This window comes from Eretmochelys imbricata, chromosome 18 (assembly GCF_965152235.1).
Source record: "Eretmochelys imbricata isolate rEreImb1 chromosome 18, rEreImb1.hap1, whole genome shotgun sequence".
Lineage (NCBI taxonomy): Eukaryota > Metazoa > Chordata > Testudines > Cheloniidae > Eretmochelys > Eretmochelys imbricata.
Window position 1 is genome coordinate 4,558,808 of NC_135589.1, and position 24,450 is coordinate 4,583,257.

Genomic DNA, 24,450 nt, shown 5'->3' on the forward strand with positions numbered 1-24,450 from the left:
GGACCTGGCCCCTTCTGGTTGCTCTGGCTGATTTCTGGAACCCCCTCCAAAAAAAAAAAAGCAACCTGCAATGTGCTCCTTTAGTTAAGGAGGAGAAAAAGCAAGGTAGGAGATTGGTCAGAGGCCCCATGTGCCAGCTCTCGGTGCCAGGGGCAGGAAGGAAGCTGGAAGGGGTCTGTTGGCAGGGGGAGGAGCTTGGCTAATTGATGCAAGAGTGCACTTTCCAGTCCCGACATCACAGAACTCTGCAGGAAAGGTAGCTTGTGTGCTTTTCATTTTTTGCTCTTTGTTGTTTGTCATTCAACAGTCACCTCTTTAAAATGTTTGTCATCCAGTCAGGGAGCAGAAGCTGGGACCCAAGGGACCAATCACACACCATTAATAACCGTGTCCAGCTGCAGTGGACAGTTTGTGAGCTTCCCAGAACCTGAGATCTGCTCCCAGGAACTCTGGTGAATCCTCACGAACAGGGAACACGCCCATGGAAATCAGGGTGGGTTTGCCAACAATTTGAAAACAGCAAAAGGGCTCAAGGAAAGGGGGATTTGTCAGAAGCACCCAAGGGATTTAGGAGCACAAATCCCAGCAGTTTTAAATAGGGCTTGTGCACCTAAATCCCATAGACCCACAAAGTTTCCCCCTAAATTCATAATCAGCTTTATTCATAAAAGATCATTCATTCAGCTGCAGTTACAACCGTTCTGTTGTGGGGAGATGAAGGGCATGTTCACACTCACCCTTCTCCCCCCGTCCGAGGGCTTGTATCAGTGAATGGCTGATGTGCGTGTTCATACTAACCTCTCCCCCTCTGTCCCACAGTGGGATTCTATCAATGAAATGGATGAATTTTTCACCCCTATCCACACCTACCAAGTCTGTAATGTCATGACCCCAAACCAGAACAACTGGCTGCGCAGCAATTGGGTCCAACGGGATGGTGCCCGTCGGGTTTATGCTGAGATCAAGTTCACCCTGCGGGACTGTAACAGTATGCCTGGGGTGCTGGGCACCTGCAAGGAGACATTCAATCTCTACTACCTGGAGTCGGACCGGGACCTGGGCACCAGCACCCGGGAGAGCCAGTTTGTGAAGATTGATACCATAGCAGCCGACGAGAGCTTCACCAGCGTAGACCTGGGGGTCAGGCGGCTCAAGCTCAACACCGAGGTGAGGGGCGTGGGACCCCTGAGCAAGCGGGGCTTTTACCTGGCTTTCCAGGACATAGGGGCCTGCATTGCCATCGTCTCTGTCCGGGTATACTACAAGAAGTGCCCCGCGATGGTCAGGAACCTGGCGTCCTTCTCCGAGGTGGTTACCGGGGCGGACTCCTCCTCCTTGGTGGAGGTGCGGGGCGAATGTGTGAGGCACTCTGAGGAGAGAGACACCCCCAAAATGTACTGCAGTGCTGAGGGGGAATGGCTGGTGCCCATTGGGAAATGTGTGTGCAGCGCTGGCTACCAAGAGCAGAGAGATTTCTGTGTGGGTAAGTCTCTCTTTACCTCTTAAAGGGGAGGGCTGGGGGCAAAGATACCAACATGTCAAAATGAGCCGTGGAATATAGGGTTTGCACAATGAACTCTCACAGCAGAAATGGTCCCGTGAACATTCTTATAAATTCCAGTGGGTAAGGGGGGGGATTTTATTTATTTTATTTGATCTTTTATTCACAAGTAGACATTCCCCTGCATCAGGGTGACCCCAGATAGCAAATGTGAAAAATCGGGACAGGGGTGGGGGGTAATAGGTGCCTATAAAACTGGGACATCTGGTCACCCTACCTTGCTGCATTTGCAATCCAGACATTGCAGCACTGTGCTAGGGCACAGGAACCTGACAGTGACATTGGCTGGAAACTGACAAAACAGACGTGAAACATCCTGGTCTGTTTTCCTTTCCGAGCTGAGGGAAATACTGAAAGCGAATCGGCCGTGTGAACGGCTGAGCGTGTGAGCGGGTCAGGAAGCCGGGTGGGTTATCCCCATCAGTGTTATTGGTGACACAGGCAAGGAAACCTGCTTTGTAGAAAGCTACAACTTTACGCTGGGAATGTCCCTCCAGCAGCTGAGAGCTGCTCCGTGCGCTGGCTGTTAGCAGCTCATGGCCAGAGAGAAGAGCCCTCCCTCCTGCATACCTAAGCGCTGCCTCTCTCACTTCTCTTTGGCAGGGAGTTGACAGCAAAGCAAACAAAAGAGAGACACTAAGATGTATAAAACAAGGTTATCGCCTTAATCCCATCATCAACCAGAGCTACCCCTGCAGCCTCCAGGGGTGTAGAGGAGACTTCCCCAAGAGCCCCCCCGCCCCAGGAAGGGGTTCATGCTGCCAACTGTATAAACTGTGATAAGGAGTCTGGTGAGCAGGCAATAGCCCTGTAGCAGGCTGCGCAACTGGCATGGGGCTGCGTGTGTACAGAATTCCATGCACTGGGCTCCCTGGGAGACCCCTCTGTGCAGGTTTGTTTGCTTTTGGTTTTTCATGCGAGGTTTTTAGAGGAGCAGAGCTTCGACTCTGCAAACATGGTGTAACCCTTCTGCCCGTCAGAGTTGGCAGCAACAAGGGCCGGGTTCAATATCTAGGGGATCCATTCCAATAACACAATGCAAACCGGCTCAAGCCCCCACCCAGTGACCTGGGACAAATACATACCACCCTTGCTGGGTGCCTCCAAGAGGCAATACTTCCCCTCTTGCAAGCACATAGTCTGAGTGTAGCAAAAAGCCTTTTAATAACAGAGAGAAACAATGTGGCATTATGTTGGGGAAACACCACCAACAGGATTCATAACACAACCCATGAGCAAAAAAACCCACCCCAAGCAAATTGGGGCATGCCCTTTCCCTTTGGTTCTTGAGTCCAGCAACCCCAAATCACCCAAAGTCCCAAAAGTCCAATGACCCAAAAGTCTCTGTCCCTGGTCAGGGCAGCCCCAGAGTTCGAAAGTTTATCTGCAGAGCTTTACCTCCCAACCTGGGTGGAGATGGGGACGGGGGTAAGGGGCACTTTACATGATCTGAAGCTGACCGCCCCACAGCTCCATAGGGCTCCGCTCCGCTCCGCCAGCCACCCCACAAACTGCTTCGCTCAGCTCCGCGGCCCACAAGCAGCTCCTGCCATCCCACGAACTGCTCCACCAGCCGGTCCACAAACTGCTCCGCGTCCCACCAGCAGCTCCCACCATCCTATGAACTGCTCCACCAGCCTGTCCACAAGGCACTCCAGCCGTCCCGCAAACTGCTCCACAATATATCTTCAGGCTCCCCCACTACTTAACACAACGCTCAGTGATTTCAGCTCTTAGCCCTGGTCTACACTAGGACTTTAGGTCGAATTTAGCAGCGTTAAATCGATGTAAACCTGCACCCGTCCACACAATGAAGCCCTTTATTTCGACTTAAAGGGCTCTTAAAATCGATTTCTTTACTCCACCCCTGACAAGTGGATTAGCGCTTAAATCGGCCTTGCCGGGTCGAATTTGGGGTACTGTGGACACAATTTGACGGTATTGGCCTCCGGGAGCTATCCCGGAGTGCTCCATTGTGACCGCTCTGGACAGCACTCTCAACTCAGATGCACTGGCCAGGTAGACAGGAAAAGAACCGCAAACTTTTGAATCTCATTTCCTGTTTGGCCAGCGTGGCAAGCTGCAGGTGACCAAGCAGAGCTCATCAGCAGAGATGACCATGATGGAGTCCCAGAATCGCAAAAGAGCTCCAGCATTGACCGAACGGGAGGTACGGGATCTGATCGCTGTATGGGGAGAGGAATCCGTGCTATCAGAACTCCGTTCCAGTTTTCGAAATGCCAAAACCTTTGTCAAAATCTCCCAGGGCATGAAGGACAGAGGCCATAACAGGGACCCGAAGCAGTGCTGCATGAAACTTAAGGAGCTGAGGCAAGCCTACCAGAAAACCAGAGAGGCGAATGGCCGCTCCGGGTCAGAGCCCCAAACATGCCGCTTCTATGATGAGCTGCATGCCATTTTAGGGGGTTCAGCCACTACTACGCCAGCCGTGTTGTTTGACTCCTTCAATGGAGATGGAGGCAACACGGAAGCAGGTTTTGGGGACGAAGAAGATGATGATGAGGTTGTAGATAGCTCACAGCAAGCAAGCGGAGAAACCGGTTTTCCCGACAGCCAGGAACTGTTTCTCACCCTGGACCTGGAGCCAGTACTCCCTGAACCCACCCAAGGCTGCTTCCTGGACCCAGCAGGCGGAGAAGGGACCTCCGGTGAGTGTACCTTTTAAAATACTATACATGGTTTAAAAGCAAGCATGTGAAAGGATTACTTTGCCCTGGCATTCGCGGCTCTCCTGGATGTACTCCCAAAGCCTTTGCAAAAGGTTTCTGGGGAGGGCAGCCTTATTGCGTCCTTCATGGTAGGACACTTTACCACTCCAGGCCAGTAACACGTACTCGGGAATCATTGTACAACAAAGCATTGCAGTGTAAGTTTGCTGGCATTCAAACAACATCCGTTCTTTATCTCTCTGTGTTATCCTCAGGAGAGTGAGATATAATTCATGGTCACCTGGTTGAAATAGAGTGCTTTTCTTCAGGGGACACTCAGAGGAGCCCGTTCCTGCTGGGCTGTTTGCCTGTGACTAAACCGAAATGTTCCCCGCTGTTAGCCACGGGGAGGGGGGAGGGTTGAGGGGGTAGCCACACGGTGGGGGGAGGCAAAATGCGACCTTGTAACGAAAGCACATGTGCTATGTATGTAATGTTAACAGCAAGGTTTACCCTGAAAGAGTGTAGCCACTGTTTTATAAAATGTGTCTTTTTAAATACCGCTGTCCCTTTTCTTTTCTCCACCAGCTGCATGTGTTTAAATGATCACAGGATCTTCTCCTTCCCAGAGGCTAGTGAAGATTAGAAAGAAAAAAAAACGCACTCGAGATGAAATGTTCTCCGAGCTCATGCTGTCCTCCCAAACGGACAGAGCACAGACGAATGCATTTGCATGGAGGCAAATAATGTCAGAGTGCAGGAAAGCACAAAATGACCGGGAGGAGAGGTGGTGGGCTGAAGAGAGTAAGTGGCGGGCTGAAGAGAGGGCTGAAGCTCAAATGTGGCGGCAACGTGATGAGAGGAGAATTCAATGCTGAGGCTGCTGGAGGACCAAACCAGTATGCTCCAGTGTATGGTTGAGCTGCAGCAAAGGCAGCTGGAGCACAGACTGCTACTACAGCCCTTGTGTAACCAACCGCCCTCCTCCCCAAGTTCCATAGCCTCCGCACCCAGACGCCCAAGAACGCGGTGGGGGGGCCACCGACCAACCAGCCACTCCACCACAGAGGATTGCCCAAAAAAAAGAAGGCTGACATTCAATAAATTTTAAAGTTGTAAACTTTTAAAGTGCTGTGTGGCATTTTCCTTCCCTCCTCCACCACCCCTCCTGGGCTACCTTGGTCGTCATCCCCCTATTTGTGTGATGAATGAATAAAGAATGCATGAATGTGAAGCAACAATGACTTTATTGCCTCTGCAAGCGGTGATCGAAGGGAGGAGGGGAGGGTGGTTAGCTTACAGGGAAATAGAGTGAACCAAGGGGCGGGGGGTTTCATCAAGGAGAAACAAATGGAACTTTCACACCGTAGCCTGGCCAGTCATGAAACTGGTTTTCAAAGCTTCTCTGATGCGTACCGCGCCCTCCTGTGCTCTTCTAACCGCCCTGGTGTCTGGCTGCGCGTAACCAGCAGCCAGGCGATTTGCCTCAACCTCCCACCCCGCCATAAACATCTGCCTCTTACTCTCACAGATATTGTGGAGCACACAGCAAGCAGTAATAACAGTGGGAGTGGGAATATTGGTTTCGCTGAGGTCTAAGCGAGTCAGTAAACTGCGCCAGCGTGCCTTTAAACGTCCAAATGCACATTCTACCACCATTCTGCACTTGCTCAGCCTGTAGTTGAACAGCTCCTGACTACTGTCCAGGCTGCCTGTGTACGGCTTCATGAACCATGGCATTAAGGGGTAGGCTGCGTCCCCAAGGATACATATAGGCATTTCAACATCGCCAACAGTTATTTTCTGGTCTGGGAATAAAGTCCCTTCCTGCAACTTTTGAAACAGACCAGAGTTCCTGAAGATGCGAGCGTCATGTACCTTTCCCGGCCATCCCACGTTGATGTTCGTGAAACGTCCCTTGTGATCCACCAGAGCTTGCAGCACTATCGAAAAGTACCCCTTGCGGTTTATGTACTCGGCGGCTTGGTGCTCCGGTGCCAAGATAGGGATATGGGTTCCGTCTATGGCCCCACCACAGTTAGGGAATCCCATTGCAGCAAAGCCATCCACTATGACCTGCACATTTCCCAGGGTCACTACCTTTGATATCAGCAGATCTTTGATTGCGTGGGCTACTTGCATCACAGCAGCCCCCACAGTAGATTTGCCCACTCCAAATTGATTCCCGACTGACCAGTAGCTGTCTGGTGTTGCAAGCTTCCACAGGGCTATCGCCACTCGCTTCTCAACTGTGAGGGCTGCTCTCATCTTGGTATTCATGCACTTCAGGGCAGGGGAAAGCAAGTCACAAAGTTCCATGAAAGTGCCCTTACGCATGCGAAAGTTTCGCAGCCACTGGGAATCGTCCCAGACCTGCAACACTATGCGGTCCCACCAGTCTGTGCTTGTTTCCCGAGCCCAGAATCGGCGTTCCACAGCATGAACCTGCCCCGTTAGCACCATGATGCATGCATTGGCAGGGCCCATGCTTTCAGAGAAATCTGTGTCCATGTCCTGATCACTCACGTGACCGTGCTGACGTCGCCTACTCGCCCGGTATTGCTTTGTTCTGGTGCTGCATATACTGCTGGATAATGCGTGTGGTGTTTAATGTGCTCCTAATTGCCAAAGTGAGCTGAGCGGCCTCCATGCTTGCCTTGGTATGGCGTCTGCACAGAAAAAAGGCGTGGAACGATTGTCTGCCGTTGCTCTGACGGAGGGAGGGGCGACTGACGACATGGCTTACAGGGTTGGCTTCAGGGAATTAATATCAACAAAGGGGGTGGCTTTACATCAAGGAGTATTTCAGGCAGGACTTCACGGAGGGTTCTAATAAGAAATGGTGCACCTAAGTTATTGTTCTTATTGGAACAAGGAGGTTAGTCTGGCCTCTGATTGATACATGGCTAGATTTACCTCGCTGCACCTTCTCTGTGAGTGACTGCAGTGTGACCTAGAGGAATGAGTCCCCTAGATGGGGGAGGAGGCAAATGAGTACAAAACAAATCTGGTCTATTTCTTATTTTGATCCACTCCATCTATCTTTTACATCTTTGGCTGGCAGCAGATGGTGCAGAAGGACTGCATACCATCCACATCTCATGGCTGCTCAGCAGAAGATGATGCAGTAGGACTGCTAGCAATCCATATCATCTGCCTGCTCACCACAAGACGGTTCAATAGGACTGACTGCAGGACTAAAGAGAATGACCTGGTCAAGTCACTCCAAATTTAGTCCCTGCACCCATGTCTGCCCAGGCGCTCGTGGCCAGGAGCACCTCAGACATGATGATGATGATGGCTACTAGTCATACTGTACCATCTGCTGCCACAAGGCAATGGGTTGCTGCTACTGTGTAGCAATGCCGTACCACGTCTGCCAGCACCCAGGAGACATACAGTGACGGTTACCTGAGCAGGCTCCATGCTTGCCATAGTATGGCGTCTGCACAGGTAACTCAGGAAAAAAGGCATGAAACGATTGTCTGCCCTTGCTTTCACGGAGGAAGGGAGGGAAGGGGGGCCTGACGATATGTATCCAGAACCACCCGCGACAATGTTTTAGCCCCATCAGGCATTGGGATCTCAACCCAGAATTCCAATGGGCAGCAGGGACTGCGGGAACTGTGGGATAGCTACCCCCAGTGCAACGCTCCAGAAGTCAGCTCTAGCCTCAGTACTGTGGAAGCACTCTGCCGAGTTAATGCACTTAAAGCGTTTTCTGTGGGGGGACACACGCTCAAATATATAAAACCAATTTCTATAAATTCAACCTTATTCTGTAGTGTAGACATACCCTTGGTCAGTTCAGCTCTTTGATGAATTCAGCTTGTAGTAGTAGGGGAGCCTCAGTGCTGGTGCACCACTAGCCCAAAGTGAGCTCAGCAGCCTGTAACTAGACTCCTAATGAAATCAAAATTAGCTCTGATAGTCTACAGTGCATAGAGGAGGAAATACAATTAGCATGTAAGACCCTCACCAAGGGGCCCATACCACCAAGTATTAATACTTGCCCCCAGCCTCTCTCCCTTCACAGAGTTTTAAAACCCATGACCCTTGCCTAGCGAGTGCTACTTAGTTGATGGTGAGTCCCTCCAGCATAACAAAAGGCCAAGTACAGTTCCAAGCACAGTTCCCATAATCAGCATAATAACAATTTATTCTTCCTGCCCCAATAACAGAGACACTGGGGATCCCACAGCAGCCAAAGTGACCATTTGGGCAGCTATGGCCTCATTCTAGGCGGGGTGGGTGTGCCTAAGCAAATGAGATCGGCCCCTGAAGTTCTTTTCCACAACTTGCCACACCTCACCACCAGATGTCAGGGCGGAGCTCATCCTGACACTGCTTACAAGGGACACTGGGCTTTGTTTGAATTTAGGGGCCAGGCAAGCGTTGTCGTTCATCTTACAAGACTTGACGCAGGGTTAGAACCTTCAAAGTCACATTGGAAAAGACCCAGGCTCTGTTGAGACCGTTTTCTGCCCTGTGGAGTCCAGAGTTCTGTGGAGTTGGGAGAACAGCCAAAATAAGAGCTCATTTCTTAAATTCCACCTCTCCTGGTGTCTTTGATTTTAGTGTTATCCTGGGATACCTAGGATCGTTGGCTTAACTGTTCCTCGGGTGTCTTGGGGGAGTTATTGCTGCTAGCAAAGGGTTTCTGGTGCCATGGTGTGTGTAAAGGGGGGGGGGGTAGGGCAGGTTAGGCAGAAAGTCACCTTTGTAACTAACCCTGCTGTTGTTATCGGAAGTCCATTGTGCAGATCAAGTGTCAGATCCTCCACCCCAGGTGCCCGGGCCCTGAGACAGACCTCTGCCAGGCAATAGCAGTAACAAATCTTTATCTTGGCAGAGCAAAGAGATTAGAGTCATTAGAGTCTCCCCCTCCCCCTAAATCTGTGGTGCTGTGGGCCGCTCTTCTACTGCAGCTGCCTTGTGGCTCTCCATGACTAGACACATGGCGTGACGGGGTAGCCCCGGGGTTCCACAGCTGCACCCACGTAGTGGCTGGCCCATGCTTCCTGTAGCAAGTCTAGAGGAAGGCTGTGATTGTGTCTGCAAAGTTCCTTGCCTCCTCTGCCCCTCTGGCCCCTTGTGTCTGCCTTGTACCCTGCAGTGCTGTGTGGTACACTGCCACACGTATGTGATGTGTGTGAGTAGATACAGCTGTGATGGGATCCCCAGAGTACAGCCTGGAACTGGGGTACAGCTGTGCCCCCTTAACTCTCCAGCCTGGGCTGTCTCTCACAGTGCTTTGCTAGTGACAAGCAACAAACACCTCCAGGCGCTGTGATCACTCAGCACAACAGCATGTGGAGCCCCACACCCAGCTACCCTGAGCCACACACAAATCACACAGGGAAACGCACCAGCCAGTTTCCCCCAGCTCCCCAGACTTACACCCCAGAACTGTACCGTCTTGCCCTGGTCAGAAGCCTGACCAGTGTACGTTTATTACCCAGTCCGCCCCTCCCTCAATGTGGAGAGGACCTGCACCAGCCTTTGTAAACCAAGCTGAGATTTCCCAGGCACTTCAACCAAAACACACTGTGTTAGGTCAAATATAAAACAGATTTATTAACTACAGACAGATCGATTTGAGTGATTATAAGTGGGAGGCATAAAAGGTCAGAGCTAGTTACCAAAGAAAATGAAAGGTAAGTGCACGGTCTAAATCTTAAACCTTATTAGAGTAGGCAGTATTTGGACCAAGCAGTTTGCTCACCCCACTGGATGTTACAGTTCTTAATACACAGGCTTGTCCCTTAAGCCTGGACCAGTCTCCTCAGTTAAAGTCTTTATCTTTCCAGTGTTCTTGTTGCTTCCAGCATAGATGGGGGAGAAGATAGGCAAAGGAATGATGCCACTGTCCTTTATTTTATACCCTCAGACCATGTGCCTGGAAAATATGAGCACAGACATGTCCTGGTGGGCTCTGCTGAGTCACAGCGTTGAGCAATCCCCCCGGTAGTCTTGTGCAGCTGAGTCATTGAGCTGAGCAGTCACCACTGTGGGGTGCTTGCACCACTGTCACTGAATTGTAAACCCCTTGATTCCACCTCCCCTGCTGATTAATGGTCGGTTGAGACCCTCCTGGGAGTGGTTCACCTAGCAGTAGAGACTCTCAAATTTACAGCATATTTCAGTAATAACCGTACAGAAAAATCTCATAACGGCATACACACTGATGCTATACATAATTGGACAGAACAGTGGGTTTCAGCAGAGCATGACCTTTCATATGATATCTTACCTGGCCTGTTCTGTATGAAATATGTCATAATTATATGACGGGGGTGAATATGGCAGCTTCGGGATGCTGCTTGGTGGTACAGAGTGCGACAACACCGTATACAGGGGTCAGCATTGGTGTCTGCACTAGCTAACAGCAATTCACTCTGCAGCTGGATGTAACTCTTGGTGCCAGCCTCAGCAAGACTCACTCTCCTTTGGCTGATTCCTGGGGATAAGTCCCTTAGAAGAACAGATGGCCGCCTGGAGACTCCGTCCCCCCCCAACTCTGTCAAAGTAGTGGCAGTGTACACTTGCTGCGGGCTTTCTGGGGTGGTGGGAATCCATCCCCACAAGAGGCAGTAGTTGGGCTGATGGCAGAATTCTTCCATTGACCGAGGAGCGTCCACATTAGGGCTTAGGTCTGCTGTACTACATCTCTAAGGGGTGTGAATGCTTCACACCCTCTCGGTTGACCTACGTGTTAACTGTAGACCAGGCCTCTGAACGCTGTTAATTAGAGCTGACGTGGTTTCTAGCTTCATGTGCCAAGGTTATAAGCATGTCACATCTATAGATGTCAGAGCCTGGTATTAGTTCTTCACTGCCTTTATGGCTCCCTTTGTACCCCCTGGAGAGCTCAAAGGGAAAGGGAATCTTTCTTGCAAGCCGCTCTCATGACTAGGAATTGACAGCACTCTCCACTGCTCCTACCCCGGCCTGTCTCTGCCTCTGCCTCTCTACAGGTGCATAGCTAGATGAGCTGCTCTGTAGGAAAAGCATCCCCCTTTTTCAGTTAGCAAATCGGTCAAGAGCCCATTAAGTTCTTCCAAGCAGGGAGTGTGTCTGTGTTTGGTCTGTGCAGCAGAGTTATATACAAAACAAGAATGACCCCGATGTCATTTTAATTCACTAAACATTGCAGATGGATTCTGTGCAGCCTATGGGCTGTTTGCTCTGACAAGTCGCTCTTGGCTGCGTGGAGCAGGTATTGGTCCTCACCCGGGCTGACACGCTTTAACCAGGGCAATACTGAATCATGAATAACATGTTGCAGAATGAATCATTTTTTGCTGAAATGCATTACACGTTGAGGATTCAAAAAACCCTGGGCCAGGCTCTCTGCTGGGCCAACTCCGTTGAAGCCCACAGAGCGTGAACTCAGTGGCTCGACACCAGGGGAGAACCTGGCCCATTTCCACAGCTTGCTGGCAGCTCTGTTCACACATATCAAAGGAACAGAATTCAGTGCTTCTGTGCACAGCTCAGTTGTGCTCTTCTACTACCACCGTCCAGGGCCCAAATTCCATTCCGACCCTGCTGGCCAGGGAGGAAGTTCTGCTGTTGGATGTTTATCCCTTAGGCGCTGACCCATCATCATCATGAATGTTAATTAGCATTAGCAGCAGCGCCCATTGCATGCTGGGCACTTTCCAAACACCAACGTCCGATGCTCAGAGAAACCCACGATCTAACGACAGACATTTGAGGAAAGGGAATGGGAGTAAGAATAGGCCAATTGGATGCACAGCTGTATTCACAGCTGTCTGGATTCTCTGGCAGCAGCACACAGCAGAGCAGTGGGGCTGGAACTAGGGCAAAGGGGGTCCTGCTGAACACCCTGGTTTAAAGTGGTTTCCATCATATGCAGGGTTTACAGTTTCGTTCAATGACTCTCAGCCCCACACTGTACAAATGCCCCTGCTGCAGAGGGATAACGAGGAAGGGCTGGCGGACCACCCAGAGTGGTGGTAGTATGTGCGATGGGCCGGAGAGGGAGCCAGGCTGGAGCACTGGCGGAGTGGAAGGGACAGGGCAGGGACAAAGACAAGGGAGGATTGGGGCGAGGGGCAGAGCGGTGCTCAGCCTCCAAGTGGCAGGTGGGGAGCCATGGAGGGTAGTGATCAGGTCACATCACCCTGCTCGAGGAACCCACTCCGCAAGACACTGGCAGGGTTGGTGCCCCTCTGCCGCAGGAACTGGGGCTGGAGGCTGCAGGCCTCACCTCAGGCTCTTGCAGAATGCCCTGCTGGTGTCAGACAAGGCTCTGACTCTGAATTACTTTCAACTCAAAGGAGAAGTGGGGTGGGAGAGTTGCTCTAAAAACTGGCTCCCTCCCCAGGGACAAAAGCAGAGAGAGCGGGAGCTGCAGCCTCCAGGCCTGCCGGAGGGAAGAACATAGCACCCTGCTGGCGTGGGAGCAGGCACCAAACCGTGGCAGGGGTGCGCACCTGAGGCTGGATCAGGCCCCTGCTGCCGGCCGTGATAAAGCTCCCACTGACCTCAGTGGGGCAGGGCAGGAATGCAGCAGCAAGAGGCATTTGGTGATTCCCTCCAATGATTGGGCAGATGTGGATCTTGGCGGCTGGCAGCTGTGGTATGGAGGTGCCCGCAGCAAACAGGCCAGATTAACGTTAATGACTTGAGTGACAGGAGGCTAAATCTGGGCTGAGGCCCAAGCTAAAGGGACCCCAAAAGGTGACTACAGAAGGTAGGAGGGATGGTGCGTAGGAAGTAGCAAGCTGGGTGCCCATCTGCCTCATCCCACACCTGGGCTTGAGGTTCATCGGCCCCCAGCTCTGCCGATCTAGCCTCCCATCCCCTAGTACTGACCGGCTCCGTTTTCCTGACCTGTCTTCCATCACTCTGGTAGGTACTTAGAAAAATGGGTTGAGTGGAAAGCCCTCCACTCTTCAAACATCTTTAGCTTTGACAAATAAGGCATCCGCCTGTGAAAGGCAAAAGGAAATTAATTCAGAATCACATTTTAAACACTGCTGTAAAGGCAAAGGATCTCGTCTTTCATTTCTTCTCCAAGCCAAAACGGAATTTCCCTGATATTTATAGAAAGATGATTAGGCCTCCACAGAGTGATTTATATCCTCTCGGCCCAATGGCAGAAAATGAAAAATCGCTGGGGCGCCAGGCGCTGGAATCTTGCTCTTGTCCGCTTGACAATTAAAACGGCTAATTTCCAGTTTCGACAGATCCACTCAGGTTATAAATCTTTCCAGAAAGGCCCTTTTCACTATGAAAAATGAACTCTGCACCTATCCAGCACGCGAACCTTAGATCCAAAGATCTGTATCCGTTTGCTTGAGTGTCTAAATATATTCCCTGAATACACCCTTCCCCAGGCTGACACTGGTAATGGGGTGATTGACGAGTTGAGTCACTTATTGCCCGTGTTCTTGTTGCAAAATAATATTGGGATTTGCTACAGGTTCGTTACAGTGCTTCCTTATCAGAGTGGCCCCTTGTGGCACCGTGTGATGCAGCAGCCCCTCAATCCTGGTTTCCCAGCTGATCTTCCACTGTTCTGCCCACCCACCCTCACCTGCTAGGTTGCAGAGACTCAGCCCTCAGGTGAGGTCACTGACAGGTCTGCCCTCCCAGTGCATTCAAAGTGCACAAGTCTGAAGCATCATAAACAAATTCTTCCCTTACCCACAGGGAATCTACTAGGCTCCTACTTTCCTTGCCCCCAGCCTTCTCTCCCACAGTCAGAGCCCCACAGTTGCTCTGTGCCTGCTCTCCTCCAGCTGAGCAGGGATCTTCTTTTTAAGCCCCTCCCTGGAAGACTTTTCCTGTTCCAGGTGTCTTAATTTGGGCTAATTGGGCCTTCAGTAGTCCATTAACCTCTTCCTGGCTTGCACAGCGGCTTGTGGGCCCCATGATGCGTTCCTCCACTGTGAGCTGCTGAAGAGGGGGGGTGGTAGGAAGTAACATTGAACTTGGACCTTTCGATCAGATGTCACCCAAAGGTCATTAGTGTGTCTTGCAGATTTCAGCTAGCCAAGTAGCCTTGACAGCTGCACTCCTGAAGTCTGGTTCTCACGCTCATTGTAAGCTGCCAGCATCTCCCTGGTTAGAACCGTGCCAGTGCTAAACCAGATGGGGAGAGGGAACAAGACAGTTTCTACTTGTAGTGTAGACACAGCTGTGATGGGTTCCTCCCGGGGTGCCAACTGGAACTGGGGTACCACTGAGCCCCCCTGACCCACCAGCCTCCCTATTACACTGTACTGCTGTGATAAGCTGCAAAGCCCTCTCCAACCTGCAGTTTCACCAGCATACAGGTAGGGACACACCCAGCTGCAGATACATGCAGGCTCTCTGACCAGCCCCTGCATGGGAAAGCTACAGCTAGGGCAATTACCTGCTGCTCAGGCACAGACCCTCTCTGGAGTATAAACCCAAAATTATACCGTTTTGCACTGCACAGGGAACAGTACAGCGTAAGCTCATAAAATTTGCCCCCTTCCTCAATGTGGAGAGGAATATACAGTGGCTTTTTGCCCCTGCTTTATGATTCCCACACACTGGTTTAGACAAAGCAAAAATAAGTTTATTAACTATAAAAGATAGAGTTTAAGTGTTTATAAGTGATAGCAAACAGATCCAAGCAGATTATCTAGCAAATAAAAAACAAACTAAACTTAATATACTACATAGATCAGGTATGAATAGCAGGTTCTCACCCTAAGAGATAATACAAGCAGACTGCAGATTCTTAAGGGGCAAGCTGCACTTGCTTATAGCTTGGAATCTCCAGGTGTTCCATTCACAGGCTAAAAATCCCTTTAGCTTGGGACCAGCACTTCCCCCAGTTTAGTCTTTGTTCCTCAGCTGTTTCCAGGTGTGTTGTTGTAGGGAGAGTGAGGTACCATCATGATGTCATTTCTCCCTTTTATATCTTCTTCCCATTTGTTGGAAAGCTCCTTTGCTGTGACCTGGGTCAAACAGTCCCCGTTGTGCAGTGAGAGGTTTCTGTTGTCCACAGTTCCTGGGGTAGTCCTGGTGCTTGTGTGCATTTTCTGAATAAGCCATTCACACTGTTTGGCCTTTTTACTGTTGTACCCGAAAGGCGGCTTGTGGGTGTATTCAACCTCACCATGTGTTTCAGTAACACACACAGAGCCAAACTTCATAACTTCACACACGACGATGATAGCGCATACAATCCAACGGGATATTAATGTCTAGCAGATCAAGACTTTTAGAATGATACCTCACAAGACATATTTTGTACAAAACATATCCTAATTATATGACAGTGGTGAATAGGGGGGTACCAGGGTGTCACAATTGCCTTAAAAATATGACATAGTTTACAAAATATAATGATCCAAAGCAAACCCGAACTCTGGGGTAAATGCTTTATACTAGAAAGCAATTTCCTAGTACTTGCTGATTTCTACTTCTATGTCGGTGCCTGGGAAGGCATGGGGGGCAGTGTGGGATTGTGGGAGAAGCATGTTAACTGGATCTTTCTACTCTAATAAGAACATAAGAACATACTAGTTCTTGAGAAGGACACAGAGTGGCGGGGGAACAGGGAGTCCTCTCTAGATTGGGGGCATCCTCGCACAGAGAGGTGCTACTTTGTATCTGTGCCAGAATCTGGCCGGAAGTTACTGGCTTCAATATCGTATTGCTGGAACTGATTTTGCTTTCATACATTCTCATTGTGCTGCTTTTTAGTGTCACTGATTCCCCATGTCATCTGTCTAAGCGATGGGGCAGATAGGAGACCATTTATCATTGCATGTACCTCGCCGCTATTGCCTTTTACTATTTCCTGTTCCCAAACTAACTGGTTATGTTCTGTTTCATTTACCTTGTATTTAAGTCCACCTCCACTGTGTGCCAATCATTTCTGTTGCCTTTCTCTTGACCTCTCCATTTTCTGGTCTGATGTTTCTCAAGATGAGGAATCCGAAGCTGATCGCGATGTTCAAGGTAACATCGAACCATCCATGTCTAAAATTACCATTACAATGTACCCTCCACTATTCTCTACCTCCTTCCCAATGCTCACATTTGATGGTCAATTTTTAGCAGCCATTGTGCATGGAAGAGTCCTCTACTGAACTGGCCATGTTGACATTTGCACCAGAACTGTTTCAGGAGGGGTTACAATTAATTCATGCCATGTTACTATGGCCTTGTGGTTTGAAAAGCATTCACTGCACTTCTCTGCATTTCAACCCACCTGCTGACATGTTGCTGAGGTTTCTGGTTTCATTCAGTCTCTCCGCTCTTGCTCCCTTTTGACAAACGTACATATTTTATAGCAACCTCAGATTTCCCCTCCTGATTTTCACCAATCAAACATGAGCAAAGGATGGAAGCTGGAGGCATGAAGGTAGGATCTCCCGTGTAGTGGATCTCCCATGTAGATTGGTCCAGGCTGAGGTTGATGGTGGGGAGGAAGCTGTTGAAATCATGGTGGAATTCTTCCAGGGTTTCCTTCCCATGGAAAGGGAAGGAACAAATCAACATACCCTTAGAGCCCCAACTGGGCTATTCTATCTGCTACCCCACCATCAACCTCAGCCTAGACCAATCTACATGGAAGCTCCACTTCCTAGACACTACAGTGCAAATAAGTAATGGTCACGTTAACACCACCCTATACCGAAAACCCACCAACCGCTATGCCTACCTTCATGCCTCCAGCTTCCACCCTGGACACATCACACAATCCATTGTCTACAGCCAAGCGCTGAGGTACAACTGCATTTGCTCCAACCCCTCAGACAGAGACCAACACCTACAGGATCTTCACCAAGCATTCTCAAAACTATGATACCCACACAAGGAAATAAGGAAACAGATCAACAGAGCCAGAAGTCTCCTGCTGCGAGACAAGACCAAGAAAGAAACCAACAGAACTCCACTGGCCATCACATACAGTCCTCAGCTAAAACCTCTCCGACGCATCATCAGTGATCTACAACCCATCCTGGACAACGATCCCTCAGGTTTCAGAGTAACAGCCGTGTTAGTCTGTATTCGCAAAAAGAAAAGGAGTACTTGTGGCACCTTAGAGACTAACCAATTTATTTGAGCATGAGCTTTCGTGAGCTACAGCTCACTTCATCGGATGCATACTGTGGAAACTGCAGAAGACATCACGATCCCTCACTTTCACATGCCTTGGGAGGCAGGCCAGTCCTCGCCCATAGACAACCTGCCAACCTGAAGCATATTCTCACCAGCAACAACACACCGCACCATAGTAACTCACAGTAACTCAGGAACCAATCCATGCAACAAACCTCGATGCCAACTCTGCCCACATATCTACACCAGCGACACCATCACAGGACCTAATCAGATCAGCCACACCATCACCGGTTCATTCACCTGCACGTCCACCAATGTAATATACACCATCATGTGCCAGCAATGCCCCTCTGCTATGCACATCGGCCAAACTGGACAGTCCCTATGTAAACTGCATTGTGCCTCTGTTCCAGCCATTGTGTGGGACCTGGACTAACGGATGCAGCCGCCAGGTGGGAGTAGGAGACACGTCATTCTCCGGAGAAATAAAATGGAGACTCCAGCCATTTGCAGTCATCAAAGGGCCTCCGGCACGCTGTGTCAGAGCTGGGCTGCTCTATTGGGAACACCAGCCAGTCGTGCCGGAGCCATTACGTCCTGCTGCCTGCACTTGCACTTTCCGCTGGAGTCAGGGTGCGTTTTTACTCACCCACCGCTCCCAGGTCCCACCGTGCTGGTGCCTGGGAACATTCGTTCCAGTTTGTGGTGTGGAGGGGTCCTTTGGGGGCGAGGACTGTGCACATCCAGGTCATGGTCACTCACTCCCCTGGAGACACGCCGAGTTGCTGGGAATTTGGGGTGAAATGGCCAGTCCTTCCAAATTCCTCTTCCCCGTGGCTTGTACCGCTCTCAAAAATTGACTCCAGGGCCTGTTTTTTCCTGGTCACAAGGTATAAATGAGCTATTCCGGAAAGTTGGGTTAAAGTCTGTTTAGCAGATGGTGAGTTATGGGCATGTAGCTAATCTGTTATGCCTAGTAGGAATATAGTCATGTGACTACAAATCTCTGCTCTCTGGAAACTGACCTGCATCCATTCACTCAGGCAGCGTGGTGACATCTGGCTCTGCAGTGTCTTCGGGGAAGTGCTGATGCAAACAAACAAATAGAAATGTGTAAAACACGAGCAAGAGGCATATGGAACTTGCTGACTTTAGGACCAGAGCTGGTCACTGTTCAATAGGAATAATGCTCATGGAGAAATTAGGGCCTTGTTTTTGGCCTGGCCCCGATTTCTCTGGTTAGTTTTGGTCTTTGTGCCTGTTTGCTGGAGAGTTTGGATGTATCATTCTAGCCCACAGAGTATCCGTGAGCTGGGCAGTCTGACTGCGGGACGGGTCACCTAAGAGATGCGGGATTGCCTTTGCTTCAGACTGCAGAACAGTAAGCCAAGGATAGCAAGAGCGAATACTCCTGCTCACCCTCAAACTCCCTTGTTGGCATGTGAATATGGGTGTTTAGCAGTAGAACAGCCACGATTCCCCAAATATCCTGGTGAACAAACCCCTGCTCATGCCAGTGCTGACCCATAGCAACCTCGACCGGGCACAGGCCGGCGCTGACCCATAGCGACCCCCACCAGGCATGGGCCAGCGCTGACCCATAGCGACCCCGGCTGGGCACAAGCCAGCGCTGACCCATAGCGACCCTGACTGGGCACGGGCCAGCACTGACCCATAGCGACCCCGACTGGGCACGGGCCAGCACTGACCCATAGCGACCCCGACTGGGCACAAGCCAGCGCTGACCCATAGAGACCCCGACTGGGCACGGGCCAGCACTGACCCATAGCAGATACCAATGGGGCAGGGGCCAGTGCTGACCGATGGCGACCCCGACCGGGTATGGGCCAGATCTGACCCATAGCGAATACCAATGGGGCACAAGCCAGCGCTGACCCATAGCGACCCTGACTGGGCACAAGCCAGCGCTGACCCATAGCGACCCTGACTGGGCACGGGCCAGCACTGACCCATAGCAGATACCAGTGGGGCAGGGGCCAGTGCTGACCGATGGCGACCCCGACCAGGTAAGGGCCAGATCTGACCCATAGCGAATACCAATGGGGCACAGGCCAGTGCTGACCCATAGCGACCCCGACTGGGCATGGGCCACTGCTTACCCATAGCAAATGCTGACCGGGTTCCAGACACTGAGACAGAACATGAGCTTCCTGTAATGAAACACTGTGGCAGATCTTGACCAACTCCACTCTGTCTGGACATGGTGCCTGGGCTGGGAATGGCTCCTGGAGCCTTCAGACTCTGTCGTCCAGCCAGGGAGACTGGAGGGGATGGGGGAAGGTGACCTGGCAGGTCCTTCCCATCTGTGATCCCTCCGAGTCAATGAGACACAGAGAGGCTATGGCTATTATAGGAAATGGCCAGTCTAGGCCTCCAGAGCTAGGGGGCCTTTGCACCCTCAGAGAGCAGACAGGTTACAGGGCCCCGCCCAGGCTGGTTCTCTGGCGCTGGTGGGATGGGGGTGGTGAAAATGGGTTTGGGAGCCTGGTTAACAATCTGGAAGCTGGTTCATTATGTTCCAGTCTGTGGGATTCATGCTGACGAACCAATCAACAAATTTAATGGACCTTAAATTTCCTTGTGGGCAACTTTAAGCGAGCAATTAAAGCACCACGGCATTGCTAATTACCAGGAGAAAGACCTGGCTTGATAATTAGGTGCTTGTGAATAGAGTTTTGCGGTCATAGCCATTGATGAACAAAGTCAGGAGAGGAAAATTAGTGTCCTACACATGGGGGGAGGCTGCGGGGGGAGCAGAGGAGTATGTGGGAAGGGGAAGGGCACCACTGGATTGTCCTACGTGAGGTAACTGCTGAGGAATGATGCTTTCTGGGAATGCTAGTGGTGTGACTGCCTCCCGTACAGAAACCTGGGAAGCACTAGACATATGGGCAAAATGTCCTAGGCCAGACCCCCAGCGGGCATAAATGCGTGCGGACATTGGCACAGAAATAGCACAGCAGCGGCCTGTGAAAGTTCCCCTTTGCAGGGCTCCAGGGAGTTCTTGGCGACTTTAGAGGGCAGGTGGTGTATGCAAACCCGGAGACATGTTTCTGGCTGGTGGGAAGTGGTGGAGAACCCTGGCATAGTTTGTTAGGATTGCAGGGATGGATGGCAGGATATTTGTTCGCTGCACTCAGCAAACAGAATCATCCTGGCCCCACAGAGCATTTGAGGCACTTGGGACATTTTCAGGATAGTTCCAAGAGCCCAACTTTATGGGGGATTTTTGCAAAACTGGCAAGAGAGGAGTTTGCAGGAGCATTAATTTCCCTGCAGCTGGAAGGAGCCTTTTAGTTACTGGGCATGAGGAGGATTTGCTGTGCCGTTTCTCAGGGCTCAGCATAGTCACCTCTTCTGATAGAGTCTCCAATTCCAGGGTCACATGCTGCCCTTGACGCACAGGAGGGTTGGTGAATGAGGCAGCGGGTCAAGGCATAGACTCCTTACAAGCCTGGGTATGCCTGAGGGGCTGAATTAGGGTCCCACGGGCTCAGGCCCTTTGATTTCTCTAACTACCTTTTCATGCTGCTGGTTTGAGTGTAGCAGCCTCACACAGTGACCTCGGGCTCATGAGGTGGGGTGTGTTCCGGGTGCCTAGGAAGCAGCCTGGATTGGCCACGCCAGTGGAGACCGGGCACTGACCAGCTCCTACGTGGAAAGCCCTGATCTTCCTGTGCTGGTGGCTCTGTCCCAGCCAGTCAGATCACTGCCTGGGGACTGTGCATGCGTCACAGATATCTCGCTATCATGCCCAGTCAGTGGTCACCTAAAGTGCAGCTACCCGGATTCAAGGGCTCCTGGCACCTCAGTGGCATTCGCCTGGCTTGGTCCGCCCTGGAGATGTGGCTCATTCACACACACACACACACACACACACACACACACACACACACACACAGTTTGTGACACAGCGGCTCAGAGAGAGAAACGTTGTTGTGACTCCGAAACAACCCACCTGGATCCAGACACGCCTGCAGAAATCCTCCGCTTTTCTGTGATTGGGGCTGGCTCTGGCCTACTGTGGATAAATTGGAGAGAGTCCAGCGAAGGGCAACAAAAATGATTAGGGGTCTAGAACACATGACTTATGAGGAGAGGCTGAGGGAGCTGGGATTGTTTAGCCTGCAGAAGAGAAGAATGAGGGGGGATTTGATAGCTGCTTTCAACTACCTGAAAGGGGGTTCCAAAGAGGATGGCTCTAGACTGTTCTCAATGGTAGCAGATGACAGGACAAGGAGTAATGGCCTCAAGTTGCAGTGGGGGAGGTTTAGATTGGATATTAGGAAAAACTTTTTCACTAAGGGGGTGGTGAAACACTGGAATGCGTTACCTAGGGAGGTGGTAGAATCTCCTTCCTTAGAGGTTTTTAAGGTCAGGCTTGACAAAGCCCTGGCTGGGATGATTTAACTGGGAATTGGTCCTGCTTCGAGCAGGGGGTGGGACTAGATGACCTTCTGGGGTCCCTTCCAACCCTGATATTCTATGATTCTATGATTCTATGATTCTATACTATCTAGGACGAGTGAGCTGGGAGCTACAGACGCAATCTTGCTGTCGCTGACTTCAATGGGAGCAGAACTGGCCCTGTATTTGTGTGAACACGTTGCCCTCGATTGAGCACATGGGCGTTTCTTTAAGTGCTAACCAACTGGGGCCTTTAGCTCAAGTGGCTGTGGGCTGTGCTGACAGACCAGTGGTCTGTCGGGCTGTCTTATGGAGAAGAGATAACCTCACTGTTACATTCCTGGAGACACCCAGAGATATTAAATCAACACAAGAGTCTTGCTGGAAGGTTGTAACGGAACATGGCTGTTTCGTAGCATTCAGAACAAGGATACACAAGAACCCAAAACAGAGAGAGAGACAAGGCAGCCTGCTTCTGGAAACAGAGGCACAATTCACCCCCACCTTATTGTAACTGACTCAGAGCATGTGGCTTCCCTAGAGTTCTCTAGCCCGTAAGCAGGACCAGGGAAACCCTCACACTTTGTGATCGTTTGTCATTTTTAACACACTTTCCTGTGTACACCGCACCCCATGTTAAGGCTGCAACCAATCTCTCATTATCATTTGATCCCCTTGTAACTCCCGTCCTTCCTCCTGCCTCCCCCAGCCCTTCACTAGAAGAAGGAAAACCCGCTGGTGCTTTCAGAAATGTGGGTTGAGGCTCATTGGCAGCTTGACAGTTTTCTGACACTTGATTACGCTGAGTGAGAACTATCTGAGAGTAAAACACTTTCAAATGGCTCCGATTATCAGTGTTTTGCAAATTCCTGGATGTTTCTTTGTGTCCCTCGATCTGCCCAATGGATTCACGGGAGCCCACAGCCCTGGAACATCCTAGGGGGAGAGTTCTGTATTTTCTCCTGCAAAGTGCAGTTTTCAAGGGATGGTGCAGTAACATGTTTAAACAGCTACTGCTCTATGAAAAGGAGACTCAATTCTCTGTCGATGCTGTCACTGCAGAAAAACAAACAGGCCACCGGGCAGACAATATTTTCATCCTTGGCTTCTGAACTGACCTGGGTTGGTTTTTGAAAGTTAAGGAACCCAGGATCTGGGAAGAAGAGTCCTCTCCCTCCGAGCTCCACCTGAAGCCCCCGGCTGGAAGGAAATGCATCTCTGCCAGACCACAGTAAGGTGGGCCCATTTTCTGTACTCAGTTAAACCAGATGTAGCATCAGTCTGGTGGTGCTGACCCACTTACATCAAATACTTGGAGATCTGCAGATGGACGGACAAAGCATTATTAGCCGTATAGCCTAGAGTCAATAACTAAGGCTCAGAGAGGTGCAGCCCATCTGCTTAGAAGCCCCAGGGATTTGGATGCTCAGCAGTGTCGGTGGAATTCAGTGATCTGGGCTCTAGGCCAAGGTCCTTGGCTGGCTGCGCTGTGTCTGCCTGGCTAATTTAGCTAGGTCAGCGCGTCAGGTGTGCTTTGGAATAGGCTGGGTTCTGCAGGCGCTATTATTAGCTTGGCCAGCAACACTCGCCCCTTTAATTTAATAATCCAGTGATTTGGCCCATCTCATTTATTTGTACAAAATGTAAACCTGTGTCTTCATTTATTACCTGAAAGCAATGCGAAAAACAGTTAAAATAATAAATCTTACATTGCCCACATAAAACCAAACCCAGAACGTTTCATTAATGGGAACATATTAAACTACTGGTGTCTTTTTCCTGAGTTGTCTGTATGTTGACAGTCCTGATGAAGAGCTGGTGTGCATTTCAGGTCAGAGTTAAGGAGATTGTGCTGTGATGGGAGAATAATGCACTCCATTGATTTTAAGCACCTGGGCCTTGTCAGTGGCACAAGAGGCAGGTTTGCTGTTGTCACCCAGCTGCCTTCACTGGGTTTGGGGACTAAGAGTTTGGGGTTTGAATCTGTTTCTTTTCCTTCAGCCATCAGCATTGGGTAGTGAAGCAGAATCACTGGAGTTTGACCAACTGGGAAAGGGTTAGAGGTTCCTGGAAGAGGGCTCTTGGCTCAGGAGCATGTGGAGCATTCGCTGGGTGCATGGGAAAGGCAGGCACATCCAGAGGCACCTCTCCGCCGTAGGGAATGAGGCAGAGGCTGTGTCCTAGCGGGATGTTGGCAGTAGATGTAACTGGCTAAGAGCTCACACAAGACACCCATAGCCAGGCTTTCTGAGGTCAGGCAGGGCCACTTCACTTCTAAACTCCCATGTGAGTGCGGGGTGTGTAGTGGAGCTCAGGAGGCCTGGAGAGAAGGCTCTGCAGCTCAGTCTGAGTTTGCTCATTGGGCCTCGTTTTCCATTGCCCTGCACCTTGCCTGCCCATGGACACCAGCATGATGTCGGTGTAAATTGCTCCAGTTCTAGCAGTTCACACTTGGTGCCAGTACATACAAGCAGCCCAGGTGCAAGGCAGTGTAAACCTAACCCTCACTGAGCTCACGCTGGGCATGGGCACAGTCCCAGCACACAAGGAAGATTACCCTTCTGGCTCCAGAGTGGAGAACGCTCACCTCGAGGATCCGTCCTCTAACCAGCTCGTTTGAGGAGGGCGCTCTCACAGCTCTCTTGCCGGACTGAGACCCGGAGTCTACCCAGGCCTCTGCCATGGACTTGTGTGATCTTGGGCAAGTCC

The 24,450-nt window shown here is 50.7% G+C and overlaps 1 protein-coding gene across 1 annotated transcript in view; it reads left to right on the plus strand.

Annotated features, from left to right (window-relative positions):
* Positions 1 to 885: 885 nt before the first annotated feature.
* Positions 886 to 24,450, plus strand: part of EPHA8 (EPH receptor A8) — an 83,924-nt gene continuing 60,359 nt past the window's right edge. The window contains exons 1-2 of the mRNA XM_077837064.1: positions 886 to 1,479; positions 10,862 to 10,865. Coding sequence (XP_077693190.1) covers positions 886 to 1,479; positions 10,862 to 10,865 — 598 coding nt within the window. The remainder of the gene's footprint in view (positions 1,480 to 10,861; positions 10,866 to 24,450) is intronic.